Source organism: Gavialis gangeticus, unplaced genomic scaffold (assembly GCF_001723915.1).
Source record: "Gavialis gangeticus isolate Ggan-Ray unplaced genomic scaffold, GavGan_comp1, whole genome shotgun sequence".
Taxonomy (NCBI): Eukaryota; Metazoa; Chordata; order Crocodylia; family Gavialidae; genus Gavialis; species Gavialis gangeticus.
In genome coordinates this window covers 8,837,537-8,850,826 of record NW_017729024.1, presented here as the reverse complement: position 1 = coordinate 8,850,826, position 13,290 = coordinate 8,837,537, and the positions used below count along the sequence as shown (strand labels likewise).

Sequence of the window (13,290 nt, the reverse complement as noted above, 5' to 3'; positions counted from 1 at the left end):
AAAATAGGGGGGGGGGGGGAGGAAGGTAAGCCATAAGGATGAGAGCCCCCCCATCAGAGATGAGAGCCCCCAGCACACCCCGTACCTTTCTAAGCAGCTCAGGCAGTGGTGGCAGCTCCTTCCAGTTTCCAGCTGCCACCACGGCAGACAACCGCCCCCTCTCCCCCCACCCCCCGAGTCCAAATGTAGTTCGAAACCTCGCTTTATACAACCCATCTGCTTTGCCAACCCTCATCTTTGCAAGAGGTTGAGGAATCTATCTCTGCGAAGCACCCGGATTATCCTGTAATATCTGAGAAACTGTACATTGTTTTCGGCTCCTGTCTGCCATTTAACTGCAGATGAAGGTTCAGTATTTGTCCCTAATATTGGTGACTCACTGTGCCTGCCTAGAGATTTGGGGCCAGGTTTTCAAACCATTCTGGTGCCTAAATATGTGGAAAGGCATCCACTGAAATCCTCAAGAATAACAAAGGAGGAAGAGAGTTAGGTCTAACCTGCTGTGGTGCTTCTAAACTTTACCCAATCTTGCAAAATACTTAAGCCACATGTTCAACTTTGAAGTAGATGGTGTCAAAAGGACTATCCCGCTTAGTCCTAATCCTTTGCTTCATCAGTGTTTTTAGGAGGAAGACTAATGAAGGAACCTATCTTTGGAAAGAAACTTCAGCTCCGTCAAAGATCTGTGCAAATGATTTCCAGAAACCATCTCTCTGGGTGCAGTGTATTTACATAAGGAAACAACCATTTCTATCTGGCTTGTTTGCAGGAATCATCAGACATCTCTCTCCTTTAATTGGCTATTTCATCTTCCTCTGAAGAATGGTGTCAGAAGCCTCTGGTATCTTGATGGATGAAAAATTACAAGAGATGTCTATGCTGGTTATAGGGTTTAAATTCCTTAGAAAAGAGTGAATTTTGTTCTCCAAGGCCTTGTTAGCTGCTTTGCCAAAGAATTTGCCAAGAAATTAAGAGCCCACTGGCTATTTCTCATAAGTACCATCTTTGTAAAAGAAACCAAAAAGAGCTTACTTACCAGAATAATAGCACATTTTGTTCAAGATGCAGAGTCAACATACATATTCCACTGTGGGTAGTAGTGTGCCCAGTGTGCTCAAGACAGAATTTTATAGTCCATTGAGAGCACTTGTGTTGGAGAATGCCCATCCTTCAGACAACTGATGGTGTAGAAGATGGAGCAACCCTGACTATATCTCAGTTCTACCAAGAAAGAACTCCTCCATCCTTGAAAAGATTATTAAGGATTATATTTGTATGAGTCCAGTGGGAAAAATAATGCAGCAGGGCAGCCAGCACGGATTCGTAGCAGGCAGATCATGCCCGACTAATCTGGTTTCATTTTATGACCAGGTCACAAAATGCTTAGGTGCACAAGTAGAGGTGGATGTCATTTTCTTACATTTTAGGAAGGCCTTCGATACCATATTTCATCCCATTCTTATCAATAAATTGAAGGCTGTGACTTAGATGCTTACATGGTCTGGTGGGTGGCAAATTGGGTTGCACCCAGAGAGTGGTAATGGGTCGTTATCAACCTGGAATGATGTGGGCAGTAGGGTCCCACAGGGCTTGGTCCTTGGACCTGTACCCTTCAATGTCTTCATCAGTGACTTGGATGTGGGTGTGAACTGTACTCTACCCAAGTTTGCAGATGATACTAAATTATGGGGCAAGTGAACATTCCAGAGGGTAAAGAACAACTGCAGACAGACCTGGACAGGTTGGATAAGTCGACAGGGTTTACAGGCCAAGCCCTATGAGGAGAGACTAAGGGACCTAGACCTCTTCAGCCTCCACAAGAGAAGGCTGAGAGGTGATCTTGTTGCCATCTACAAATTAATTAGGGGAGCGCAGCAAGGAACCAGAGATGCTCTGTTCACCACGGCATCTCTTGGGGTAACAAGAAGCAGCGGTCACAAACTGAGACAGCAGATTTAAGTTAGACATCAGGAAAAACTTCTTTGTGGGAAGGGTGGCCAAAACTTGGAATGGGCTTCCAAGGGAGGTGGTGCTCTCTCCTACCTTGAGGGTCTTCAAGGGAAGCCTGGATAGGCATCTGGCTGGGGTCATCTGACCCCAGCACTCTTTCCTGCCCAGGGCAGGGCATCAGATTCGATGATCTGTTGAGGTCCCTTCCAACCCTAGCATCTATGAACCTATGAAGATAGAGCAATACAGCTGTACAAATCCCCACAGTGAGTGGCTTAGGTTCCATTTTACCTACACTATGCTTCAGAAAGAACCCAGTAAGTAAGTAAGTAACATTACAGATTAAATTATTATATGATCTGAGCAAGAAATTTTGGATGTGTCCCCATAAGTTTTTTTTAGGAATTATTGAACAACAAGGCTTTTCTAGCAAAGGTTCCAGTACTCCCACTCTTCTAGCTGAAATGATTAAGAGGAAAATCATTATCATGGAGACAGATGTAAGAAGGCATATAGCTATACATTTGAGTGGGATGTCTATAAATTTGCATACCAGATTTAAATCTTGTTCAGACGTTGGCTAATCAGAGAGTAAACCCTGGGTATTTCTTGCAAAAATCCTTTCACCACTAACTGAGATCCAAAGATTCAAAATATCTTGGATTTGAGATTATAATGGAAGAATATGATGCTGGAAAACCCCTTCCATTTTGAAATGTAACTCCCGCTGATACCCCCAGAACAAAACTAACACATATCTTGTTCTTTGTAGTCCCAAACATGGATCTGGTCATACCATTTTTGCTATCCTTGAGACTTCCTTGTTCATTGTGAAATATGTTCTATATGCAGAATTTTGCTATTAAATATCAGTGCCTACTGATGGCAGGTTCAGATATAGGGGTCTTGCAATGTACAGAGAAAGGACATCTGGAATCAGAGATAAGATTACTGGCCTTTTTATTGAGAGGCTGTGACATTCTACGTACTATACCCGCCTCAGCCAAATCCAAAGCTATTAGAATAAGCTAGGTTTTTTATGTCTGAACTTATAAATTCCCCTTGGAAACTGTGTAATGGGAGAAAATGAATATGAGAAACTGAAAGTTCAAGGAAGAAGAAAAGCTTCTGCCAATGACTAATGACTCCAACCCCCTAAAACAAAACTAATGACACTTCTTGTTCTTTATGGTCACAAACATGAAATCCCAGCTAATGAAGATGTTCCAAATTGCTCACCATTACTACACTATTCACAGCTGAACAAAAAAATCATCTGCTCTCACATTGTCTGGGCTACGAAGTTTCATTGCTGAAAGGAAAAGCTTCACAGTCAAATTCCAAGCACAGTTGAGCTGGTTTGTTGCATCCTGCTTATTCAGAACATGGCGAGTGGCTATATTGTCAAATATCTCCTGAACTGGGCAACATTTCATTTTTGGTAGGGAGGTCATTTAGCCATTCTAGATGTTTCTTTCTTCTAATATATGTATATGTGTGTTTTCTTTTCCCTGAGCAGACCACAGTCCCTCAATTATTAGAGCAACTATGTAAGCTCCTTAGTTAAATCTGATAACTCCAGTCACCAGAATATTTACTTCCTGAGTGACAATCTAAGGCAGGGGTGTCAAACATATGGCCTGCAGGCTGGATCCAGCTCACAGTGCCCCACTGTTGGGCCCCTGGTGCTGCCCCCGTGCCTGATTCAACCCACACAGGTCACAGTGCATGCCTGTGACATGGGGCCAGTCTACAGGCCAAATCCACTCACAAGACCCCCTTTCCTTCCTGCACCCCCTCTCCCATCCTTTCCCCAAACATACTGGGTCTGGTGGAAGCTCCAGCTGGCATGGGATCAGCTCCGCATGTGGCACAGATCCCAAAGCACCCAAAATATGTGCCGCATGTCACAATTCAGTTAGAATGGGAGCTGTGCTGTATTTGGTGGCTGCCCTGGTTGGACTACACCACATGTGATGCCCACTCTGGGACAAGCTGCACACACACAGAGTGCTTTTTCCAGCTGGTCTGGGACCCGTGCTACAGTGCCAGATGAGTTTGATGCCGCTGGTCTATGGAATAGTTTGCATATATTTTATAGATCCCTCCACTGCAATATGAAAACCATGCGTGAGACACACAGGTTATTCTGTATTTCTACTTAATTCTGCCACCAGCCTGCCCTTAATCTACAATAGCTGACAGTTTACCTTAAAAACTGTTTAGCCTGCCCCCTGGCTTCAGAGCCCAGTGTCTAGCAGCTCCCTATCCTTTCCCTTTCCTTGTAGTGTGTTTAATACTCAGAACTTAGCAAATAAGTCCAAAACCAGACCTTCTGCAATATACTCTTTACCTCTGGAGCCAAATACAAAATATAAAAAGAGTATTGGGTGTGATTCTTAGAAGGATTTCATTTAACCACAGGTTGTCATGGGTTTGTCTAGCTACATTTTCATAAGTTAGTAGCATGTGTACATCCAGAATGGACACACATATGTAGCCATATATCTACCTAGCCAGTGTGTAGAATACTGTGCATGTTCAGTCTATCCATCTGCCCTGCAGGGGTAACAAAATTGATACCTGTAGGTAAGTGCCAAATACAATATTTATGTGCCTAGACAGCTGCCATTTTGAGGCACAAAGACAGAATATGCCCTTAGTGCTTATGAGAGTCCAAAGGGATCAATGTGATGCTTGTAATGACAGTTGTTTAAAACAAATCTCAGGAAAGTGTTTGTACACAGTGGTTAATAAGAAGAACATAAGAAGAGTCATATGGTCCATCTAGCCCAGTATCCTGTATCTGACAGCAGCAGAGGTGGATGCTATACAGAGAGGGCATCAAACTGAATACTGATCTCTCTCTTATTCAGTACTTGCTCTGGCAGCCACCATTTTTTCATTAGAGAGCCAAAAGAAACCACCATTCTGTTCAACAGCCGTTAAAAGACCTATCATCCATGATTTTTTCCAGTCCCTTTTTGAACCTGGAGAAAGGAATATAAATATAACAAGGAAATATACATCTTGGATATTGATAGCACCGCCAACTGATTAGATCAATACTGATTGTCAACAGATAACATTTTTCTGTCCACATTCACCTTTCTGAGATCTAGAATAAGGTAAACTCTATTTTTTTCCTTAGGAGTTTACATTCAACAGAAACCTTTTTTCCAGTGATTAAGTTCTCTTCTACTATTAGAATCCTCTTGTTCAAGTAGGTTCTTACAAGAGGTATCTGTGAACAGATTAAGAAAAAAGAATAAGGTGATGTTAAAAAAGGAACTGCACTGCATATGTCATTTGCATGATCTCCAATATCCATTCATCTGAAGCTGAGGTGACCAGGTGTGATGGTAATAAGATAAACTACCACAAGCGTGAAATATGACCTAAAAGAAGGAAGTCAAACCTGCAATTCAGTGGAGGCAAGAAGAAGCTGATCAAATGATTAGGTAACTGCTGCATAATGCTTTCTTTAGAGGGCTTTTGCCATTTATACATATGTTGCCTAAATTTTCTGCATCTGGTATGGGGTATAGACACCTAAAGATGAAAGACCTTGAATCTTTGAAAGTTCTCAGACATTATTTATTTATCCAGAAAAGAATGTGCAACCTTCACATGCAAAATCTATTACGGTCATTTGCAGCTCTTTAGGAACACCTAACAAAGACAGTCAGAAAGAGGTGCATACTGGCAGTCAATACTCTCACTGTACAAGGCTTGTTAAATACAACTAAAGCAGCATGAAGAGGAATTTTTATGACCAGCTGACACTTCTCTCATTGATTTTAATTTATTTCTGTTTCTTCCAGCAATTAATCAATAAGGTAGGTACAACATAACTTTATTTATCAGGATTTGTTATTGCCCAGTAAAGAGGTAAATAGAACCTGGCTTCTCCTCAGCTGGGATGCCAAGATAATGCAGTCACTCTCCTCTTTAGGTCATGGAAGAGTCTTTAATGTTGAAGAATAGTGAATACATGATCTGGTATCAACGCTTTGTCTGGAGACAAAGAGAACCTGGGACTGTCTATTTATTCTCTTGCACTTCCTTAGTAAGCAGTGAAACCTCATTACTTTCTTGAAGACAGGGGTCAAGTAATATTTCCTTTTTCAGCACACAAAAAGGGATACAAAACAGGGCTATGAATATAAACTGTTGAGATGAAAAGTACTGGGTGTTGGAAACTATACAGTACAGGTAGCCAAAATGGATGAACCCCTGTCATCTCCAAACTGGGCATGTCTACATGTGCATTAATGCACCATAGTTCTTGCACATTAAGTTTAGTGCCTGTAATAACAGGTACTAACTAAATGCGCTGTGCATGCCTTCAATTGCACCGGGATAAAAGGGTTTATTCCAAGATAAATGCGACATCTGTTTGTAGCCCAAGTGTGCTGAATTCTTCTTGCAAAGAAAATACAAATGTCATAGGGCTCAGGGATACAGCCCCCTCTTTCCCCCTCCCCCCTCCAGGCTGAACAAGCATCTTGGGCGACTCCCAGCAACACAATGGCATCACAAAATATGCAGTTCTAAGGCCCTATGGTTTATAGCTGTATTCTGACCTGTTTCTAAACCAAAGTAAAACAAATATATGCAAATTGGGAAGACATTAGCAGAATGTCACACTTAGCAGCAGTTAGTTAATTAGCAAACTACAGGCTATTTACAGACAATAAACATAAGTAGTTTAAATAAATTAGATACTATGTCTGACTTCATCTTGTCTGCCCATATACTCTGACTCCAGGCATCTGTGGTAATGAAACAGAGGTAAGACCGGACTGTCAAGGTGGTTTCCCTCTTTATTTTCCCAGCTTGGTATATGAGGCCAAAAAAAAGCATATTTTGCCCCAACAGTTTCTGTTGACTAGCAAGTTCTCTGAGACATGTAACCTCCACCAATGGCATTTGTACAAGGAAAAAAAGTATTTCTACTTCATAGACCCAAAACTCACAAATGTTCCCAGCTAATACTTAAAGTCCAACAGAGTTCAGTGCACTCCTATGAAAGATTAACTCTGCACTATGCCTTGAGCTATATAACTTCACTTCATACCTTGAATAGCAGCTTCCCCACCTAAGTTAAAGGAGATAAAAAAGGAACTTTTAATGCAGAATGGGAATCTTGAGGAATTTAACAGCAATCCTATGATTGCAGTATTAAATCCTACGAATATTTCCTTGCAGCCCTACCACTGGTGCTGAAATGTTGATTTTCCTGGAGCCTATACTTTTTTTTTAATCTTCCCCCTCTCCCCTATCACATCCTTTTACATAGGAAAAACTGAGCAAACATTATTCACAAACACTTCAGTGGGCGTCAAAAGCAAGAAAAGATCATGCTAATCTCCTTCATTAAACTTGCCAAATCCCTCATTTTGACCAAATATAATCTATTTCTGCTAATTTTAGCCATTCTGAAGATAAAATTAGAAGAAATGGCCTTGCTTTCACTAATTAGTACAATAATATTTTCTGGAAGATAGTTAAGAAAATTTTTGTTACCAGGTTATTTTGCTTGTTGTGAGGATTACTAACTCTCTTAGTCATACAACATGAATGTCTCAGAGATGACTGGCATTATAACCTCTTACATTCATCTAAATATCCACTGGCTATCAACAAATTATATAGCCTTTTTACCTGCAATAAAAGCAGGACAGTTCTCTATAAAACAAACTTTACATGCTATAACAGATTATAATAAAAACAGAGGTTAACACTCTAAGATATATTACAAACAAAAAACAACTAAAAAAAAAAACAAACTACCTTTTTATGTTTCCTTCTCATTCCTCTTATGTTTAGCTCTATTAGTTATACTGTGGTTGCATTAAAAAATCTGAATAAAAAAAAAAGTGCACATAGTTAAACCAGTTGCTGTTGCATTCTTGGGTTGTCTTCTGTATACCAGGCCTTATTGAACCTAGCAGAACTCTATTGGAAATGATGACAAAACCATTTTGTCTGCATTTCAATTTGCTTTAACTAATTGTGGCATATAAGACATACATAAATGCTGACCACTTCTGAACAATCCAGAGAGCACAACTATTATGTGCCCATGTGTGCTGTAATTGAACCTCGCTACCTCTTTACTAGTGCCAGTATTCACAGATTCTCAGAGCCATTCTTTCTGAAGACAAGCTCATTACCTTCAGTGGTACCACTAAATACATTCCATATACTTAGACAGCCAAATACAATTTCTTCTTTGATTGATGTGCAATGTGCCCTATATCCTTAGGCATTTTGGAGTCGCTGAATAGCCAGGAGTTTTTAGCAAAACCAACAGAATAGTCAGGATCTGTTTCAACACTGCTGATTTAGTCAATAAAATGAGCACTGTAGGAATATTTGTTTCCACCAAGCCCTTTCAACAAACAAATAAGGAACTGTCTGAGCCACAGTATTGCCAATAAATTCAAAATAGAGAGAAAATATATCTGAACGTAAAGCACTGTCTAGGTTTGTTGCTTCACTTCCTCAGAAAAATTGAATGCTTTTAACATATCATATACTGTGAAAGCTTGAGCACTGAGTTTGATATATAGCATTATACACAGTCTACAAATCCAAGAGATAATGTCTTCAAAAGAAGGCTCAAAGTGGAATCTGACAACAGAATAACAGAAGTTTTGTTTCAGTGGAATAATCAAGTGATACAGATGCTCTGTGGTTACAAGTCCATATTCACCACTGTCAAAAGTCTTGTCAAGATATAATTATACCAGGAATACATTTGATATTTAAATTATTCTAAAGCAGCTAAAAACTCCAAATTCACTTGTACTTAGAAAAATCCCAAGAGCACCATTATTTTCACTAATGGAAAAATCTTCTTTAAGAAGAATGAATCAAAGGCCTTATGCAATAAATTAACTAAACCTTTAATTTGTGTAAAAGCACGTGATTCTCATCCTAACCAAAGAGCCTGCGACTTACAGTAATCTTCTTAAAGTCAAAATTACAAGGAAGTTGTATATGTGAATACACACTGAGAGGGACAGGGAACCATAAGGAATATACTAACAAACTTCACAGATTTTCAACCTAGATTTCTAGGTTGCTTCAGATCTAATATGTAAAACAAATCTCTAAAGACATGAAAATATATTATGTCAAAATAGGGGACCCCCTCTCTAGCCCCAAAGTCTTTTTCCAAAATGAAGCTCAATACTATAGAACTGGCTCCATATGCCTGTGAAGTATTAAAATCATGTGCACATTTCATTAGGCTAAGCTTTATGGAAGGTAGGTCCCAAACTTATTCAGCCCTAAGCAGTTCTTGTACTAACTGAAAATCTAAATAAATTAGAACAAACTTATACCACCACATTAAACACAAAGGACTTGTCATTTGCTTGAAAAGCACAGGATTATCTTGAATTCTGTACTATAAGCATTGAATACAAAGTATAAGTCAATCAATAGGCATAGACAGTTGTCATGTTTATAATCAGTAGAGTCCAAGAACACTGAACAGTCTTCGTTTTTAAAAAGTGGCATACATTTACTGAAGCCAACATAATATACATACAGTTTTCCTTCCAAGTTCACCTCAACAGTCATAGTTGGGAGGAAGGGGGGTGTCCATAATGTGTGTTTGAGAGAAAGTCTAATTTTAAATACCAGAGGTTACCCTGAATGTTTACTATTTTGATATATGGACTCTAATATTATACAGAGAATCATATTTTATATAACAATAAATCAACCAGGAATTGCTCTGGATTTAAAAACATTCAAAACAGTAATATCTGACTCTAAGAGAAAATACGTTCTTGAATAGTTTTGCAATCATCTTTCAGTTTCTAATATATGAGGTTAGGAGAGCTCTGCCTAAAAACAGAAAAGACATTAAGATATTTAACACCTCTGTTTAATTAAAAACATATATATATACATACAAACACACACACACACACACACACACACACACACACACCTATTGAAAGCTACACAGAAGTGTCCAGAAAAAAATAACTTCAGAAACTAGGATGGCAATATTTTAAACCAAAAGAAAATCAATAATATGTAAATAAATCTGTATTTCAGTAAAATGTGAAGAGCTTAACCTAAGGATGCCAGAGATGAGGTTTCGTTGCTGTTTTTATCCCCCGAGAAGATGGATAGGTGCAAGGAGATAAAACATCTCCATTCTTATTTTGTAACCTGTTAACACAGAGATGCTCATCACTTTAGGTGACTGGTACTATTTTTCAGTATTCCTCTAAAGTTTTAATATTCTGCACATAAGCAATATATACATTTTTTCTCATTCTACATCTGCATTTTAAGGAAAAATATCTATTTAAACATTTTCAAAAATTAATCAAAATCATATCAGAAAATCTTTGCTACTTTGTTTAAGGAAGTGCACAGCGTTCCTGTATTGTACAAAATTGTTTTAAGGCAGGATGTGATCTAGTAAGTCAGTAGAACATGTTACATTCTCTTAAGATAAACCAAAAACATTCTTACCTTATTGTATCCAAATGGCAAAGTTCCTCCAGTTTTCAGCTTACAGCTATCTAGCATAGTGGAATAGGCAGGAATAAAGCATCTTTTGCTTCACAAAGGCACATGCATATCTAAAACTAGCCTTGGGAACTCTCAACTGCTCAGCAATGCTGTATGCCTCTAGCTAGTAAGAGCAGCCTCTTTGCTTGCTTGCTTGCTGCTGTGAACTGCAGCTACTCAGAATGAAAGGCAAAACAGTGATCTGTGGATACTGTTGCTTTATAGATTCAAAAGGAAATGACTCAACCATGTCACCACCTCCAAACACTAGAACTGCACCATTCCCCCACTCTACATAGTGAAAACAGAGCATGCAGAAGATGGGTAGGTTTTTTGTGTTGATTGTTTAAAAATAAAAAGAAAGTGAAACAAGTATTAAAAATGTGTATATTAAAACAAGTGTTCAGTTTTATCACTGCTGCCTATACATAATTCATATGCATTATGAATTAATATGCATTAATTAATTTATAGTATGTATACAGTAATTATATTTATTGCTTATATTAATCTACATTCGTTATATATATAGCTATATCCATAATATACATACACACGTTCCTATATAATCAGAGCAAAGAATCTGCAAAGCAGTATTGTAATGATTATGAACTACATGTTATCAGCCTGCCAGTGTGAACAGATCTACTCTGATGTCAATAAATACACACACACACGTGCAAAGCAGTACTGTAATGATTATGAACTACATGTTATCAGCCTGCCAGTGTGAACAGATCCACTCTGATGTCAATAAATACACACACACACACACACACACACACACACACGTGTGTGTATTTATTGACATCAGAGTGGATCTGTTCACACTGGCAGGCTGATAACATATTGTGTGTATATATATATATATATATATATATATTAAAGAGCCTTTGAAAAATCTAACTCCTTCATAGAATCCACACTTGAAATACATTTCTCCTTAATATATTATGTACCGCATTGTCAGAGTAAAAGAGTGTCTCCACCTTTTACTCAGAAATACATTTTTTCAACTTTGTCAATAGTTCTAAAGAACGTGATTAATTATACAGCTTTTGGTGAATTCAACAATTTACTACACAAGAACTTCGAATGACTTCAAAGATTGAAAAAACAGTTAGATATTAAAGAGGAACTTCACGTTGGTCCTTATAAAGATGAGGTATAGGAAGTCAAAAGAGGGAATCTGAAGAATTCTGAAGGAAAGAAAGATAAAGCACAGGTGTATTTTTGGGAAACCATAGCACAAAATAAATAACGCTCACCAAAAGGAATGCCATCTAGTTCACATTTCAAATTTCTATTCCATATGTGACCATCCAAGCAAAAGTACATAAGATGGAGATGTCTTATTTTATAGGCTTTCCATCATTTGCATTGCCTCTTACTAATAAAATGGCTTGATTCTCCACTGAATTATACTGGCATAAATGAGGAATACCTTCAGTTAAGTCAATGAATTCAATGGAAAAATCAGCCTCAATAAATGCACTGACAAGCAGTAAAAGTGTATTAATTGATACTAATAACGTTTCTACTTATAAATGTAAAGCCCATCAAACATTAAAATCAGTCTTTAGTTATAATAAGCATAAAATTAACTCCAGCATGTTATTATTTCCTGTTCTCAGTGCTTCTGGGGTAAACATATCACTAAACTTTCTACAAATTATGGGTCATCTCCTGTTTTCCCTGCTCACTGGAATAGTCCCGACTGAAATCAATGAAACTCTATGCCAAAGTTAGCTGAGCAGGGTAAAGACCACATCCAATATTAAGCAGAAAGCAAAACATGCAGCCATTCCTCAGTATTTTGTAATGTTTGCTTCCACTCCTTAACACAATTCTATTTTCTAACTTTTTAAAGTACAATTGCCTACATGTACGTAGCACTCATAGCTTGGATAGTTGCATTTTTGCTTTGCATAGCTCTTTAGGTGATTGGCCCCAGATTTGTTCACCTGTGTGGAATACCAAAGATATTGGACCTTCTTGCTCTTGTGGGGTTCCCAATATATTTTAGTGTTTACCTACCTGCTTTGTGCCCTGCCAGGCTGCATAAGGCTATCCCTCATGGAAAGCAGAATACTGGTTTTCCAGCTGCTCAGTCCCTACAGTGGTCTGTCATCTACTTCTACTCCCTGGAAAGACATCTGGTAGCAGTCCCCTTGTCATCAAGTACAGAACTCTTCCCATTTGTTTTACCTTTGCCGCTAGTCTCTTGATTGTCTTTTCTTGAGACACCACCTTTCACTCCTTTTTGAGTGCCCAGGAATAGATTTCTTCTGCTGCAGTGTACCGATTTCTACACTCTGCACATAGCATGTCAAATGTGCTGCACTTGCAAAAATATGCCTTCAGTTTCCTGATCGCAGCTCATGCCAGTGTCCTCCAGAGAGTCCCTAACTATCTCACCATAAGATAGTTGAGTTCCAGATGTTGAGCTAATCACCTACTGCAGTGGCTTTCAACCTGTAGTCCACAGATCCCTGGGGATCTGCAGACTATGTCTAAGGGTTCTGCAAAAGATGACTATGATCAATCAAAAGCATGTGAATACCCATATTTACAATTCAAAGATGTCCGCAACTCCATTCAAAATTTCTAAAGGGGTCCGCAAATGAAAAAAGGTTGAAAACCACTGATCTACTTGGACCATATAGCTCCTGTCATTAAAAGTGAACACATTTGTTTCAATCTTTTTCATGGGTTTTTTGAGGCTACAGTTTCATTCTGCTGTCAATCACTATAGTCCTTACCCCCCACACACTGCTCCATGTATGCTCTTTA

General features: G+C 38.6%; 1 protein-coding gene across 2 annotated transcripts in view; it reads right to left on the bottom strand.

Annotated features, from left to right (window-relative positions):
- Positions 1–10,662, bottom strand: part of MCTP1 (multiple C2 and transmembrane domain containing 1) — a 417,042-nt gene extending 406,380 nt beyond the window's left edge. For both annotated transcript variants that reach the window (XM_019516879.1, XM_019516880.1), the window contains exon 1: positions 10,459–10,662. In XM_019516879.1, the coding sequence (XP_019372424.1) occupies positions 10,459–10,515 (57 nt within the window). In that variant the 5' untranslated portion in view covers positions 10,516–10,662. The remainder of the gene's footprint in view (positions 1–10,458) is intronic.
- Positions 10,663–13,290: the final 2,628 nt, after the last annotated feature.